The following is a 17,946-nucleotide window of genomic DNA, read 5'->3' as shown; positions in this document are numbered from 1 at the left end:
TTTCTCATATTGAGCTGCCTTTGCAATTCCTTTTTTTTCTGGGGGATTAAACTAAAACAGCTTTAAAGAAAGCACAGTAACTGCTCCAACTTCATAATCTCTTAATTATCTTGAAACCCAATTGAATAGTGTTTAATATTCCAGCCTATCTTTGCCTCTGGTTCTCTAGACTATATCACTGAGCTGGACTAAAGAACTGAAAACTCACTTTGTTATCTCAAGTAGTTTCAATTGTTGTCAATTCAGTTTCCCTCCCTGCACTTTCACCCTTGCTTAACTTTACACATGCAAGTAACCCTGCTGAGCTCCATGGGGCAGCTCTTGTGTGTGGAAATGTAATTTATGTGTAAAGGTTTTTTGCAGATTAGTATCTGAGACTGGTTTCCAATGTCACATTTACCTCAGGCTAAAGCTGTGATAAATAGCCTTGTGATTCTCTATTATCCTCACCTGTTTATTAATGGTGGTTTAAACACACCCTTCAATCTTGGCATTGAATAAAACAAGCAGGAGCCCTTAAAATGCAGGACAATGTGGAAAATGGTGCTACCGTTATTACCTACAATTGTAGCAAATTGGGACGCCTTTATGTGCATGACCTATGAGTCGAAATTGGTTGGAGGGTGGGAGGTCAGGGTGAGAGAGGTGCTTTACTAAAGAGAGAAGCACCTTGTACTTGGAAGAAAATCTCTCTGCTGTGACTTCCATTATTGACTCAAGGAAGTCTTTCTTTTAATGATGGCAAATATGGCAGTGTGTGACAGGTGTGAAGTTGCAGGGCCCATATGTAGACTGAGGTGACTCCCAAAGGATTCAGTTATTTGGTGCAGTCTGTAGTGCGAATGTGTCAAAGAAAGGCACTGTACATGTTTTTCTCCTTGTCTTCCAAGCTGACTAAGCTCCCTCTTGGGATGTCTGGAAGGATGTATGACTCAACTTAAGGTTCTTTCCAATGACATTATCACATGAGGCAGTCCCCTGTGCCATTTCACCAGTGACGCTTCCCCCATCACACAGGGGAAGTGTTGTCCAAACCAGGCAGAAGGCTCCTGTGTTTGGAGAGAAGTGTCCAAAGATGCTTGCAACACACAAAGAGTATTATATATCATAGGTAAAGGTAAAGGTTTTGCCCTGACATTAAGTCTAATTGTGTCCGACTCTATGGGTTGGTGTTTATCTCCATTTCTAAGCTGAAGAGCCAGTGTTGTCCGTAGATACTTCCAAGGTCATGTGGCTGGCATGACTGCATGGAGCGCTGTTACCTTGCCGCCTGAGCAGTACCTATTGATCTACTCACATATGTTTTCAAACTGCTAGGTTGGCAGAAGCTGGATTTAACAGCAGGATCTCATCCTGCTCCTCAGATTCGAACCGCTGACCTTTCGGTCAGCAAATTCAGCAGCTCAGTGGTTTAACCCGCTGCACCACCACTCTATTATATATTATATTATTTGTAATTTGTTGCACGCAGAAATGACACCACGAAAATAATGATTCATATATGTGAACATAAAAGTTGTATCAGAAAAGAAAAATGCATGCATTAGTGAAACGTTTTATGACTTTATGCATGAGGAGACATATATTAGATTTTGATGCTTCTCAACGTTTGCTGGGATTTTTTTTTTGGTGGCCCACACTTTTTCAGTGAGCTGGTAGAGTTGTTGTGTCAGCTCAGGTCCACCCTCTTTAAAAATTTCAGCAGGGATCCCATCAGGTCCATTGGCTTTGTTATTTTTTAGTTGCCTGATGACTTTGCTGACTCCTTTCCAACTAGCCAGTGCTGCAAGCTCATCCCTGGTTTGTTGTTGGATTTGTGAGATAACCTCTTTGTCCACATTTGAGATGCAGTTAAGGAAATTATGGAAGTGCTCTTTGCAACGTAATGCAATTGATTTTTTATCCTTCAGAAGTTTGCTTCCATCTGGTGAATGCCATCATTTGTTGTGCCATAGATGACCTTTGTGGTTTTAAAGAATCCCTATGCATCATGGACATTTGCAAAGTGTTTGATTTCTTGAGTCTTTTTGTCCACCAGATGTTCTTGTGTTCTCTGGTCCTTCTTTGGAAGTCAGATTTTGCACTAGCATAGATCTTTTTCTTAGCAGCGCTGTTGGGGCCTTTCTGCTGTATTTGGAAGGCTTTACTTTTCTTATTGATTAACTGTTGGATCTCATTATCATTTTCATCAAACCCGTTGGATGTTTCTTAGTTTGGTATCCGATGGTTTCTTTACAGGCTGTGATGATAGAGGTCTTCAGTTTATTCCAATGTTTCTCAACTTTTTCAGGGTGTTCTATGGGTAAATGATCCTTAAATGTTGTTTGGAGAAGGGCTCATTTAGAAGGCTCTTGAAGTACTTGGGTGTTCATTTTATGCTTTATTTTTTTCCCTTGGAGTCTGCATTTCAGGGCGATTTTGATGGCCACTGTGGATTGAATTCACCTGTGGTCTGCTCAGCAGTAATCAGCACCTGTCATGGCTCTTGTGAGAAGCACATCGCTGCTGACTCTGGCACATATAATTTCATAATCAAAGAGGTGCCAATGCTTTGATTGCTTCCATGATGTCTTTCTTAAGCTTGTTTTTCTGGTGGAAGAGCATGTTGGTGATGACAAGGTTATATTTCACACATTTGGTGAGAAGTTGGATGCTGTTCAGGTTACTGTTTCCAACCCCATTTTTTCCTATAGTCTTTGGCCACAGGTCGAAGTCTCATCCTACTCTCACATTAAAATCACCCAGGAGGATGATTTTGTCCTCATTTGGTATCTCTGATAGGATGGTGTCCAGCTGACAGTAAACATTTTCCTTGATGTCTTTGTCAGTATGTAGTGTTCGTTCATAGGCACTTGTGATAGTTGCCTGTTGATTTTTTGCAAGGTTAATTCGGAGGGTTGAGAATCGTTCATTAATGCCGATGGGTACTTCACCAGGTCATTTCTGATAGCAAAGCTGATTCTGTGTATTCTTTGTTATTGATTAACGCAGCGCCCAAACAAGAGTCAAAGAACATGAAAGGCACTGCAGACTATTTCAACCAGAGAAATCTGCCATAGCAGAGCATTTGATGAACTAGCCTGGACACAGTATATTATTTGAGAACACAGAAATGCTGGACCACTCCAACAACTATCATGTCAGACTACACAGAGAAGCCATTGAAATCCACAAGCATGTGGACAACTTCAACAGAAAGGAGGAAACCATGAAAATGAACAAAATCTGGCTACCAGTATTAAAAAAAAACCCTCTAAAATCAAAACAGTAGATGGGAACCAACACTCTGAGGGCAGAGGAGCCCCAAGGACGGCTATTGATTGAACAAAGGATGCCCCCCAGGCAAGAGACAAAACCTTTCCAATGCTAATTAGGGTGATTAACTGAAACATTAATGCTGGCTTCCCAGTGACAAAGGACTCTTGCCACACCCTGGACTCTCCACAAATATATATTTTTTCCTTTCCTTGCCTAGTTTATCCATACCTCACAACTTCTGAGGATGCCTGCCATAGATGTGGGCGAAACGTCAGGAGAGAATACTTCTGGAACATGGCCACACAGCCCGAAATACATACAACAACCCTGTGATCCCGGCCATGAAAGCCTTTGACAACATATTCTTTGTTATTGTTCAGGCAGTTCCTTCTAGAAGGTGTAGCCTCCTTTTTCTACTCTCAGCTGTCCCTCTCCTGCTCTCCGGGTCTCTTGTAGTGCTGCTATGTAGATGTTAAAGCATCTCAGTTCCCTTGCAATAATAGCAATCCTGCATTCTGGGTGTTCATTGCCTGTGTTATCCAAAAATACCCATATGTTCCACATTCCAAAGTTCATTTTTATTTTTTGGCCACAAGGTAGTGACCCCTTTGAATGTGGCACTCCAATCAGGGATAAGAGAGGCAGACTATATTTAAGGCACCTTTTCTAGCCCCCTCCCTGTATGGGGTAAGCAGAGTGGATCCTAAAAAGGGCTGCTCAGTCATGGATACAGCTGCCAAACTACTCAACTGCCTTGGACCTTGAGATAGACTGAATCCATATCCACCACCCATTTGCCAGTCTGTGACTAGGGGCTTCCGGATTTCACAGTCCTGTCCCTGCTGCCACTTGCTGATTGCCATGGGACTTTTGTTAATTTTGTTTTATTTTCAACTAGAGAGGTCTCATACTTTCCCAGACTACAATATAACACTGCTTTAAGTGTGTAGTGTCAAAGGGAGGTCTTGCTAAATCCTGACCCCCACAATTTTCCAGCCTGGTCTTGGACAAAAGAAAGCAGATCAAAGAAAAGTAAAACTAAATCAAACCAGCTCATCCATGTGGGTCTCATCAATACATGTCAGGTCAGCTCCTTCATCCATAATTAAACTACAAATGAGTATGGAATTGCTATGAACTGATTTGAATGTGTAACTACTTTGAACATCTCTTTTTCTCCCTTTCACTTGTTCACTCACTCATTCAACCACACACACACGCATGCATACAAACACGCATGATTGTTTGAGTACTGTTCTGCTTCTGAAGTGAATTTCCCCCCACTCTTCCCAGCTATTGTTTGCGCGTGGCGATTTTCTCTGTTTGCACACTAGCAATCTTGCAGGCACAGGAACTCTCAGGAGACTCTCTTCCCATTTATCTGTGCGTGACTAAATTTTGAAAGCACAAATCAAGGACAAAAGAAAGACTTTTGCAGATTTGGCAGTTAAATTTTGAGCCTCCAGCTTCTGTTTCTACAAGCCTTCTGAATCCACCTATTTAACAGATAATAGTTCCTACTTTCACATTCTGCTGCTGACATGTATTGAATTGATTTGCCAATTCTCTCTGTTTTAGCTGGCACAATCCTGTCTGCCATATAGTGACTTCGGAAGTGGACCTCACAGCTTCATAGCATGAATACAGAATTTTGAATGTTTTAACACTGGAAGAGTGAGGTCTCCTTCAATGTAAAATATAGGAGAACTAGATAGAAAGTTATGCATTCTAAATTTTAGATTTTCAAGGACTGCAGTGAGCTTTTGTGGGCCACTTTTGAAAAGCATGGAAAAGCTAGCATATTCTTCCATAATTGAGGTGTCCATGTGATGCCATTACAGTGGTGATGAAGAGCAGGGATATTTCTGTGTTTTCACCCCATCTGCTTTTGCCTTTGAGTGAGATGCCAAGAAGAAATACTTGAGAAATCAAATTTGTTTTAAAAGGTGTACTACAAAATGAAACCAACTAATAGCTATTCAAGGTGCTGAACCTATTTTTTAGAACACGATTAACCTCTTTAAAGGAGCCTCTGGTGGCACGGCAGGTTAAACCGCTGAGCTGCTAAACTTGCTGACTGAAAGGTTGGCAGTTCAAATCCGGGGAGTGGAGTGAGCTCCCGTTGTTAGACCCAGCTTCTGCCAACCTAGCAGTTCTAAAACATGCAAATGTGAGTAGATAAATAGGTACCACTCCGGTGGGAAGGTAATGGCACTCCATTCAGTCATGCCAGCCACATGACCTTGGAAGTGTTTACGGACAACGTCGGCTCTTTGGCTTTGAAATGGAGATGAGCCCCAGAGTCGAGCACAACTAGACTTAATGTCAGGGGAAAACCTTTACCTTTACCTAACTTCTTTAAAGCATGGAATTAAACCCATAATGGATTCTCCACCCCACTGATATAAAAACCACCAGCTGCCACCAAGTGAAAGCAAACAGCATGCAGTATGACTCACTCGGGTATTTTCCATATATGGAGAGCTTAAGGACAAAAGTACCAATTTGTCTTTGTGTCCACATGGAATACATTCATTTCCTAGACCTTGTTTGGACATGCGAAACCAGGGATCATAATGAACCCTATTGAAATGATGGACTTCTGGTTCAAGAATATTGTAGAGTCATACCGGAGGACCTAGAAAATGTCTAGAGATTACATCTTGTCAGGAACCAATTAATGAAACAACTGATGATGATACTGCAGATATGGGGGTTGTATAATATTTGTGAAAAATAAGGATGTGCTCTGACTCAGGTAGATCACATATCCTGAACCGACTTGGGCTGATATGGCTAGATTTGGGAGATACAATCACAGAGCTTGAAGAGATTTCAAATGTAATCTAGTCCAATCCCCTGTGAGGTAGGGATCCAATTCGAAAGCATTCATGAGAAACAGCACCTAATCTCTGTGAGAAATATACTGCTTTGAAATTGGGTCCATCATTTTGAAACATCCTGTAGTTTAATAAGGAACTATACTATTTAGCAGAGAAGGCTAAAGACTGTATAACATTGTAGCTTCCATGATTCCACAGCATTGAACTATAGCAGTTAAAAGTGGTTTCAACATGCATTAATTTTATAATATAAATGTTCCAGGTTTTTCACCATCTTGGCTACCTTCCTCTGAATACATACCTTAAAAATATCCTTCTTAAAATGTGCTCAAAACTGGATGCACGCTGAACTGAAGTACAGCTCTCGGTATTTACTAATTCATATGTAATTTGGATGCAGGGGGACAAACATACAAAGACAGTATGTCTCCACAAACGGATTCTTTTCACCCCAAGCTCTCCGCTTAGGAAAAATACCTGAGTAATTATGTACTGCAAAAGGAACTAGATGCAGGACATGTCTGCTGTCCTTCCATCAATGTCTTCCTTCTCTCCTGCTCCAGTGTATCCAACATAACTCTTCTTAAATCAGAACCCAAAGCATCATAACTAGTGCCAGTGAATTTTGTTAGCCTCAATCAAGGGATTGTGTCTCAGCAGAAAAACACACACTGCAAAAACAGAAATCTTAAGTTTAATTCCTTGCATCTGAAGTAAAGAGGGAGGCCGTGGGGAGATGTTGTCAGTCGGTCGGAGTGCCCACTAGATATGCAGGAGGTCTGGCTTGATATGTTAGGTAACTGGAATGAGATTATTTGTTAGAGTGCCATTTAAAAGCAAATGAAATAATGATGGCTGGAATCACAAGTGTACGTTATGTAACTTTATGTATACTGAGCTACATAGCAGATATGCTCAAAAACTGTTAGTGAATTGCAAAGATGTGCAATGGGCACAGGCATGACTGTCCAGTTGAGCATTAGCATTCTTGAGTTTGTGTCCCAGTGCACAATGGGGCCAATGCACATTGCCCCTCATGTGCCTCAGTCCCAATCCATATAGGTCACTTTGCTGCCTCTCTGTGTAGTAACAGTAGCTCTTTACTGGATGTGGATGTCATGGAACTGGCCAATTCTAATTTCCACATACATAAATCCACTTACAAAGTTGTATATCCCTAATAGGATTCCAGCCAAGTAGTAATAGGGGCCACCTCTCGTCAAACTCATTTTTGACAGGTGCCACGCCCCCTTGAAGCAGGAAGTCCTGCCCCTTGAAGCAGGAAGTGCCACCTCCTAAAAGAGGAACTCCCTCCTCCTAAAAACAGGAAATGCAATCCCGGGAGACCCTTCCCCCTGAGGTGAAGCCCTCCCACAGCCCACAGCCCACAGCCCACCCCCCCCCCACCCCTACCATAAGCCACCCATGTGATGGGTATGTCTATGGTGCATGTTCCCTACTCCTACTGCAGGAGCTTACCACGTGGTGGGGCAAGCACAGACATGTTTCAATGAGGCATTCATGGTGATGCGTATGGGCTGAAAGGCCCCTTGCCTAGACTGACCCCTCTGCTTGAGGAAATGGGGCAGCCAGGACCGTGTGCTAGGTCTTAGTGGTGAGCTCTGTGCTCTGTGTCCAACAGCCAATGGATTTAGGCCCATAAGGTCATCATGTGATACTGGGAGGGCCCATTAGGGCGGAGCTTTTAGGAATAAATACTCCATGTGAGTTTTAGTGCATCCCTTGACTGCTTTCAGAGGAATGGAAAATATGGAATTATCAGATGCCAGTGTTTCTTCCTCAGAGCTACCTGATTCAACAGTTGATGAATCCCAAAGCAGGAAACGCTTCATAAGTTCAAGTTCTGATGAGGATGATGACTGTGATTTAGCTAAAAGAAAATGTGAGGAAGACCGGGTGGTTTCCGAATCAGCTAACAGGCTTTTGGAAACACTTTCATCAGAACCAGCAATACCATCCTCTGAGCAGGTAAAAAACATAAAACTATTATTCTGATCCCTCTTAGGGTTGAAAGGGTCTATTTCAAGGAGCAAAATTGTGAACTGAAAGCACTTACACTTATCTTTTAAATCATTTTAGGGGGTTACAGAAAATTCATCAGGGGCAGCTAAAGAAGAAGAAGTGAAGTCACCATCTATCGCTGCTATTTGGAAGCTATGCTGCGTAGCATCAAGCCAGCTACAAGTAAGTATGAGTTTTGAAGAGATGTGTTTTATGTATGGGTGGGGTGGTAGTCACTGAATGTGCGTGTTTTAAAATCTGATTAATTTTATTATTTATAGGAGACCCCTGAAATGAGTGCTATTCAACGCCCAGGCCATGTGATTATGTCAAGCATTCTTGGATTGGATGTCAAGACTGAAACAGGGAATGTAGAGCAGAAGACGGTCATGTTGGAGACCGCCAAAGCAACCGTTTACGGGATATTAGATCACTGTTTAAACGAAATATTATTTGAGGCGTGTCCGGGTTGTCAGATTTTTGCAGGGAATCAGATGAGTCATGAATGTGTGTTATGGAACAACAAATTCCTAAGCAAAAAATTGAAGGATATTTGTGGAAATTTATGCTTCATAAATACCCTTCATATTTTACTTTTGATAGGTTACTGTCAAAACTCTCTGTATATGACCTCTGAAATATTGGACTACATTATGAATTTGGTAACATATATTGGCCAAACTGATAAGGCTATTAAAGTTCTAAATGCTGGATTGAAGAGTTGCAACCAGGAGATTCTGCAGCAAGTCAAAACTGTGCTAAAAAACCGTCCATACAAACATTATGTCAAATTTTGGCCTATTATAACTAATTTTAAGAAAGAGTAAAACTTGCAGCTATTGATGACTGTTTTTAAAAATTCAAAAAAGTGTGTTACATTGAAATAAAATATATGGTACTTTCAATAATGGGATAAAATAAAATGGATTTAAAAACAACATAATGCTCAATGTGTTTTTTATTTGAGGGCTTCCCTTTAGAAGTACATTTAATGAACACTCATAAGTTTTCTAATGTATATATATATATCTAACTAAATAGAAAAGTGAAAATGCGTGCCTGTTTATTGATCCTTCTGACAAAACAGGAAATGCATATTTCAGTGGTCATGCCATGGACAGATGCTGATGACTTCTGAAAAACAGAGATAATAACCATCTCTGTGCCTGGATCTTTAAGTGTTACATTCCTTTAGAAATACGACCTTATAACCCAACATGCCCCATTTACCAGAAGATTATTTTAAAATGGGTAAAATAAAATGGATTTAAAAACAACATAATGCTCATTGTGTTTTTTATTTGAGGGGCTTACCTTTAGAAGTACATTTAATGAACACTCATAAGATTTCTAATGATATATATATATCTAACTAAATAGAAAAGTGAAAATATGTGCCTGTTTATTGATCCTTCTGACAATCAGGATATGCATATTTTCAGTGGCGTGGGGCCGGATGCTTAAGACTTCTGAAAAACAGAGATAATAAGCATCTCTGTGCCTGGATCTTTAACTGAATACACAAGGCGAAGTGTGGGCCCCTTTCTTTAACCATGTATTAATATATATATATTAAAATGCATCATTGGAAACATGGTTTATTTTTACAACCAAAAATAAAATAAATAATAAAATAAGGGTCCAACAGAACAACCCAATGTCTATAGGGAAGGGAGAGTGTTACAGTCCTTTAGAAAATACAAGTCCTTATAGCCCATCATGCCCCATTTAGCAGATTATTTTAAAATGGGGTAAAATAAAAATGGATTTAAAAAAAAACATAATGCACAATGTGCTTTTATTTGAGGGTTTCCCTTTTGGAAATACATTTCAACTACTCTTTAAGGCGTATATTGCTAATTTTCTTCAATATACCTTTCCCCAACCCCTTCCCTCAAAATAAAAAAAAGTATGATACCCATTTATTTAATAGAGATTTATATAAATGTTTCTGTACAACATGTATGCCTAACTGCAAATATGACCACACCTCAAAAGGAGGGTGTTTGTCTCATCAGCCAATGGGAATTCTCAGTTTAAAAGCGGATGGAAAGGCGGCCCCAACCAGAAAAGAGGACCCCCTTACGCTTTAAAAACCCTGGGACATCCTGGGTTCAATCCTCTGGCCCATGCAACATTTCTGGCTGAATTGGTAAGTCCAAACCTTTCTCCCAACCTCCTCTCTCTCTCTCTCTCTCTCTCTCTCTCTCTCTCTCTCTCTATATATATATATATATATATATATATATATATATATAGTTTAAGATTTTAAAATAATTTAACATGTGGGTCAACCTCTTATGGGATGTTTTTTTTAAAAAGTCTCTATGGCTGAATCCTGTCCTTTAAAAGGCTATGATGGGTGACCCTTGGTGGTAAAACTGTACCTATTTCACTTAACATTAAATTAAAATGTTATTTATTTGTTATTAAATTGTTATTATTAAATTGTTATTAATAGAGTTTTATATATTTTACATATAAAATATATATAGCTAATTTCCATAGCTATATATATTTCCATAGCCGTGTCTTGTTTGGTTAGGTGGGAGAAAGGCCCATTCAAAAAAAGTCAAGGAACATGAAAGGCCCCTGCAGATTATCTGTATATGCTTATCTACTGTATTGACCTAATTACTGTAACAAAAGAATGCTCCTCTGGAAATAGGTAATACACATTCAAACCATCCTAGGCAAATGGGTACTTATGAAAATCAGGGCTAATGAATTACTTGTGCCTGGTACTCTAACCTAATACACAATCCTATACCTCTAGGCTGGCTTCATTTGAGGTCAGACACCCAATTGTCATTTAATAGATTTTTATATATAATTTAACCTCTGAGGATGCCTGCCATAGATGTCCCCATTGGGGAGATGGTGGCGGGGTATAAATAAAGTATTATTATTATTATTATTATTATTATTATTATTATGTGGGCGAAACGTCAGGAGAGAATACTTTTGGAACATGGCCATTCAGCCCAAAAGACATACAACAACCCTATAATTTAATCTGTTTCATTGGAAGCTACGGCTTATTTTTACAACAGAAAATAGGGTACATTATTTTGTTTGTTTGCTTTATATAAATAATAACAAAAAGGATGTAGATTTTTATTTTATTTATTTATACAGGGAATATCAACCACTTTAGATTATAAACATATAACATAAATTCAACAATCGACAATTTTGTTTTACCATCCATTAGAGCATTCATGTATTTCACCCCATGTTCCTAGAAAAAATGAGAAATAAGATTCTGTTATGCTAGTTTTAATTAATTAATCTAATTACTATATTTATATATTGGCCTTCTTACCAGAAAAGTGGGGGGGGGCAATTTGGCTCACAAATTATACGTACATACAATATATTATATTATTACCATAGTACAATATTAACATCATATATTACCATATTGTACTATGACACTATACGGTAATATTATTTATATATGTGTGTGTGTGTGTATGTGTATAATATTACCGGTATTATATTGTAATATTAATATTAGTATTATATTGTACCACATCATAATATTATTACCAATATTATATGTACATACAATAAATTATATGTACATACAATACTGTATATTATATATAATATTATTATCAATATTATATGTATACACAATAATGTATATTAAATTGAATATTATAAAGTTTTAAGAGTTTATTTTACTTACCAAGCCTCCATGACGGCAAAGCCATTTAGATTCATGATCTAGCAAGAATGCTGCGATGCATTCAGCTACATTATCGACATGAACTTCTGTGTAGGGCATTTTTCTGACTAAAATGCATCCAAATAATATTATAGAAAAAATTCTGCCCCAGTTAATCTTGCCATCGGAAAATGTTTGCTGCATCACATGTTGAAGGATTTCACAGCTCTGTGTGGGAGTGTCCAATTGCAGAGGTGATATTATAGGAAAGATCCTGGCATCCAACTCATTCATTTTTTGTAAAGAGATACATATCTCAGTATCTAATGATGTTTTGGGGGCTTTTCCAGCTGCCAAATTCAGGTAAGATTGAATAATCCTGAACGTTTGTTTTTCAATTTCTGGTAATCTGTCAGGGTGGGTCCAATCCATGGTGTCTGGCGCGGTTTGGGTCTTGTATGGAAATGTGTCTCAGCAATGATTGCACAACCTGTTTAATGCTTGCCTCTTAACCCTCTCCACCTTCTTAGATTCAACAACTCAAACCATCAGAAATGAGCAACATCAACCAACATTTCTATCCTAACGTTCATATCCAGTACCCAGCCATCATAGAAAATATGCCGTTACCAGATGAAATTACTTATGAGGATGTGCAAATTTCTCAGCTGGAAGTGGATGATGCTCAAATGATGGGTTTGTCCTTATACTCCAAAGGTTATTTAATAATAAAATGAACGCCCACCCAGTGTGTGTGTGTCTTTTCTGAAATGATTGTCTGTTTTCCACAGAACAAGCACTTCGTCATGAGGATGCTGATTTCAAGACTGTGGAGAAACCAAAGGCTATTCCACCAACTTCCAAGCATGCAGGTAATGATGAATGGTAGTAAAACACAGAACATAAATACTACAACAAAAATTAACAAAGTCGCAATCACACAAAATAACAAACTTACAGAAATCAACAGAACATCACTCTGTAAATATGAGAAACAGCTACTCAGGTGTATGTATTTGCATTTCCAGATAAGGAGACCAACATGCCCACTCCAAAGACTACCAATCTATCAACTTCAAAAACTCGAGGTAATTGTATGCCCCACAGAACATCTCTCTGTAAATATGAGAAATAGCCACACGTGATTGTGTTTAGGTATTTTATTATATTTATTATATCTTTTAGGAACCCGCTTGAAGCGAGCCAGGCCAGAAACTCAGGAATCAGCTAGACCTCAAAAGAAGAAGAAAGGCAACAATGACATTGTGCTGAATTCGGAAGATGATCATGACTGTGAAATTATGAGCACTGCGGGGGAATGCTTTGCTGAAATTCGTAGATTGAACGATGAAGCGGACGACAATTATAAACAGTCTATTGCTTTAAAAATGAGATTGGATCAAATCGTCGGTCATGAAATTCCAAAACTTCTCAAAGCAATTAAAGCATGTAAAAATTATAACCCTCTTACAAACTCAACTCACTATCAGATAGGTAGAGGGTTGCACAAGCGGGGTAGAAGAAAGCAAAAGAAGTTCACACCTAGAGAACTGTACTGGAAAAGGAGACGTAGATTGATAACAAAGGCAAGAAAAACTCTTGCCAGGTCCAGAAGTAAACAAAAACATAAAAGCAATAGAGACTCAATGAGGTCAGACCCGGCTTCTTCTTCCAGTACAGACACCCAGAGGGATGGACATTCTCCTGAACCTCAACAGGTAGAATCCCCATCTAACGAGGTTGAGTACCGACCTCAACAGGAAGACACCTCTGGTGAGGAGGATGATGGGTCACCCCCTGTGTTTGCAGAATGCGTGCACAGGTGGCAATTTACCTTTCCTAGTTATAACACATTGCGGATCGGGGAGGTATACCGTTTCAGAAATTTAGAAACCGTGAGGTCATATGCACAGGTTATAAATGCATTATACACAGCGATCCAGGGCATCTTAGACAATCTGAACCAGAGAATTGATCCCGAAGATTTTGTTCAGGTGAGATTAGAAGCCTCAGGGTTACGAAATCCACTCTTCTCTTTTAAAAGAAGTAGGGATCTCTTTAATGCTGAGGAGTTTCTAGTCCAGCTGAGTCGTCTATTACAGAGCAATATGGAAATCTGCGCTCATGGTGATTTTGAGCTCGTGGTCACTATAACAAAACCGCCACAAGGTGGAGCACGTCGAAAACTGAGTTCCATTCCAGCCAGTGAAATAATTGCTAGGAAGAGACAGTATCTGATAGACCTGAATTATGCAGGTGGCAATATGTGTTTTGCTGGAGCTTTATTTGGTGTTATGAGTTTACATAAACCCACAGATTCAGAAATGTTGACAGCTGCTCAAAAACTGCATATGGAACTCGGATGGTCTGATCAAAAAAAGGTAACCCTTAATGATATTTCTACTGTTGAACAACATTTAAGAGTCAATATCGATGTTGCTTATTACTCAAAAAAGTCAGAGTGGGCTCTGTTTAAAACACAGGGCCCCATTTATCCTCAAGCCTATACTCTACTCTTACATGATGAGCATTTCTATGGGGTTCTGAATGTAAAAGCGCTATTTGGCATCCGAAACTACTGTCAATTTTGTCGCAAACTCTATAATCATGACCATCATTCATGTCTATTTTATTGCAGAATGTGTTTGAGAAAGGGGTGTGATAATGTGATAGGGAAACAGGTTCGATGCCCCCGATGTAAGTTTCATTGTAGGTCTGAGGCTTGCTTAAAATTACACCAACAGCTGGGTTTAGAGAAGAAAGTCAAATGTCTAGCGAGAATGTATTGTACAAAGTGTCGATATTATCAGGAGCTGGATCACGATGATGAAAAGTGTAAAGGGAGACAGTGTACGGTCTGCTGGGGTTACATTGTTGAAGATGAGGGTCATTTGTGTTACATGCAACCGCTTAAACAGCCAAAGCTTTCTGTGAAATATTTATTTTACGATTTTGAATGTCACCAGAGTACGGGGGCTCACGTGCCGAATTTTTGCTTTGTAAAAGCTTATTCTGGGGAGACTGTGGAGTGTTTTAAACCAGATTTTGTGGAGGAGAATAGTGGGTCTGAAGACAGTGATGGTGAAATTGAGGTGGAAGGGGAAAGGGAGCCATGGAAGTTTGCAGGCAAAACCTGGGAATTTAAGGGCGAAAACTGTATTGAACAATTTATTAAAACGTTTACAAAAGATGGAGCCTTTAAAGATGCAACATTCATAGCTCACAATTCAAAGGGATATGACTGTTATTTTATACTCCGACAGTTGGTGAAAGAAAAACTGGATGTTGAAATTATAGCACAGGGTGGGAAGTTGATCTGTGTTACTGTGGTAGGACTCTCCATAAAATTCATTGACTCACTCAGTCACCTACCCATGGCACTCTCTAAATTACCAAAGGCATTGGGATTTGAGGATGCCAAGGGGTATTTTCCACATTATTTTAACAAGCCTGAGAATTGGGATTATGTAGGGCCAATGCCACAGCCCGAATGCTATGGCGTAGAATACATGATGCCTGCTGAAAAGGCAGCCTTTACAGCCTGGTATGCAGAGAACCAGTCAAAAACCTTTGATATGCAGAAAGAGCTTGCATTCTATTGTCAGAAGGATGTTGAGATTTTGGAGCAGGCCTGTACCAAGTACAGACATGAAATAGTGCAGCTCACAATGGGTATAAGAGAAGTCATGGTAGGCAAGAAAAAAGACAAAGTCAAGAGGTACAGGGTCGCTATTGATCCTTTTCAATACCCTACCATTGCAGGTGTGGCTCTCGCCATGTATAGGTTCAAATTTCTTAGGGTAAATACTATAGCGATTCCAAGTTGTAATGATTACCATAATCAGTACAAGCGATTCTCATCCGCCTCTATACAGTGGCTCTCTTTTGTCAGTCATAAGGAAAAAGTTGAAATACGTCACGCATTGAATGGTGGGGAGGTTAAAGTTGGAAATTATTTTCTGGATGGTTTTGCAGTTGTGGATGATAAGAAAGTTGCCTATGAGTATTTCGGTTGTTTTTTTCATGGTTGTTTGATTTGTTATTCTCCAGAGGAGGACAACCCCGTGGTGGGGAAATCTTACGAGTTTCTTTTTAACGCGACACAGAAAAGGACCGCGGAGCTCCAAAGCCTAGGGTTTGAAGTGCGTTCCATTTGGGAGCACGAGTGGAGAAATATGGTAAAAACAGATTTGGAAGTCCAGGCTTATCTTGCAAAAGCCAGTTTTCCTGAACCCCTAAAACCTCGCGATGCGCTTTTTGGGGGTCGTACAAATGCAATATGCCTCTATTATAAACCTAAAGATGGGGAATCTGTGAAATATTATGACTTTACTAGTCTGTACCCCTATGTAAACAAAACAAAAGAGTACCCCTTGGGGCATCCTGAAATCATTTACAAGGATTTCAAGCCCCTTTCAAATTATTTTGGACTAGTTAAGGCCAAGGTTTTTCCCCCTAGAAATCTCTATTTTCCAGTTTTGCCTTCCAGAATCTCTGGAAAACTCATGTTCGTACTGTGCTCAACCTGTGCAGAAGCACGACATCTGGACCCTTGTGACCACACAGATGAGGAAAGAGCGTTAATTGGAACATGGTGTACAATCGAGTTGAATGTAGCTATAGAGAAGGGCTACAAAGTTGTTGAAATTTATGAGGTGTGGCATTTTGAGCATCGTTCTGCAGATCTGTTTTCAGGGTATATAAAGATGCATCTTCGTCAAAAGCAGGAGGCTTCAGGTTACCCACAGTGGTGTGTGAGTAAACAAGATAAATCTAAATATATAAGGGATTATCATGCACGGGAGGGGGTGCGTTTACGCAGAAACAAGATTGCAGTGAATCCTGCAAAACGTCAAATTGCCAAACTGTTTTTAAACTCATTGTGGGGCAAGTTTGGACAGAGAACAAATTTACCTGTCACACAAGTACTGAGAGATCCTGAGGATTTCTTTCAGATTCTATTTTCTGATGCTTATAAGGTGTCCATGTCTGAATGTCTGGATGATGAGGCTGTCTGTCTCTCATGGAAATATTCAGAGGACCGTGTGACAACCGCTGGGCGTAAAAATGAATTCATAGCATGTTTTACCACTGCTTATGCTAGACTTGAACTCTACAAGTTGCTAGATAAATTAGGTAGACGTGTTTTGTATCACGACACGGACAGTGTCATTTTTGTGAGTCGGGAAGGGGAATGGGAACCGGCTCTAGGAGATTATTTAGGGGATCTTACTGACGAAATTTCATCAGGCCGGTCTATCACAGAATTTGTCAGTGTAGGTCCAAAATCCTATGGATATAAATTGACTGATGGCACAGCTTGTTTGAAAGTTAAGGGAATCACCCTGAATAGTGCTAACTGTGAGAAAATTAATTTCAGCAGTCTAAAAGACTTGGCATTCGCTTACGTCTCGGACAAGAAAGGCTGCCAGCCTCGTGAAATTGTGATACATCAGCCGGGTATTGTTCGAAATAAGCGTCAGTGGACGCTTCATACGAAAACCCTCAAAAAAACACAGAAGGTTGTTTTTGATAAAAGAGTAATTAAAGACGGATTTACAACGCTCCCTTATGGATACTGATTTGCAGACCCGATGGCAGCATCCCTTCTCTGCTATTCTAGCAGGTCCGAGCGGCTGTGGTAAAACCTTTTTTATAAAAAATATGCTGGATAATGCCGATCATGTGTTCTCTGTACTACCTCAAAATATTGTGTGGTTTTACAGTTGCTGGCAACCCCTGTACAATGAACTCCAATGTAAATACCCCTTTATCCAGTTTGTGCAGGGTTTACCTGAAAAATTTGATGATGATGAATTGTTACCACCCAATAAAGTCAATTTTATAGTAATCGATGATTTGATGCAGCCTGCTTGCGATAACCGTGGTTTGGAGATGTGTTTCACCCAGTATGTCCATCACCGGAATATAAGTGTTTTCCTCATCACACAAAATATTTTTTGCAAAGGAAAAAGCAACAGAACCATCAGTCTTAATGCAAAATATATGGTACTGTTTAAAAACCCCCGGGATAAACTACAAATTGCTACTTTGGCACGACAGATGTATCCAGGAAATGTGAGTTTTTTCATGGAATCCTACGCAGACGCAACAAGCAAACCTCACGGTTATTTAATGATAGATTTGAAT

The 17,946-nt window shown here is 39.6% G+C and overlaps 1 protein-coding gene across 1 annotated transcript; it reads left to right on the top strand.

Moving 5' to 3' along the window:
• Positions 1 to 7,531: 7,531 nt before the first annotated feature.
• On the top strand, positions 7,532 to 17,548 carry LOC103278776 (uncharacterized). Its single transcript, XM_062978973.1, has 7 exons — positions 7,532 to 8,090; positions 8,202 to 8,306; positions 8,405 to 10,275; positions 12,327 to 12,492; positions 12,588 to 12,668; positions 12,825 to 12,884; positions 12,982 to 17,548. The coding sequence occupies exons 4-7, from the start codon at positions 12,351 to 12,353 to the stop codon at positions 17,376 to 17,378; spliced, it is 4,680 nt and encodes a 1,559-aa protein (XP_062835043.1). The 5' UTR covers positions 7,532 to 8,090; positions 8,202 to 8,306; positions 8,405 to 10,275; positions 12,327 to 12,350; the 3' UTR covers positions 17,379 to 17,548.
• Positions 17,549 to 17,946: the final 398 nt, after the last annotated feature.

This window comes from Anolis carolinensis, chromosome 4 (assembly GCF_035594765.1).
Source record: "Anolis carolinensis isolate JA03-04 chromosome 4, rAnoCar3.1.pri, whole genome shotgun sequence".
Classification (NCBI taxonomy): Eukaryota; Metazoa; Chordata; class Lepidosauria; order Squamata; family Dactyloidae; genus Anolis; species Anolis carolinensis.
Note: the sequence above shows the minus strand (reverse complement) of the source record. Positions and strands in the feature narration are given on the sequence as shown.

Bases quoted from the DNA above. Each gene is read 5' to 3' on its own strand.
- LOC103278776 (XM_062978973.1), top strand. From the start codon at position 12,351: ATGAGCAACATCAACCAACATTTCTATCCTAACGTTCATATCCAGTAC. The intron at 12,493-12,587 runs GTTTGTCCTTAT...TGTTTTCCACAG, and splicing joins GGATGATGCTCAAATGATGG to AACAAGCACTTCGTCATGAG. The intron at 12,885-12,981 runs GTAATTGTATGC...TATATCTTTTAG, and splicing joins ATCAACTTCAAAAACTCGAG to GAACCCGCTTGAAGCGAGCC.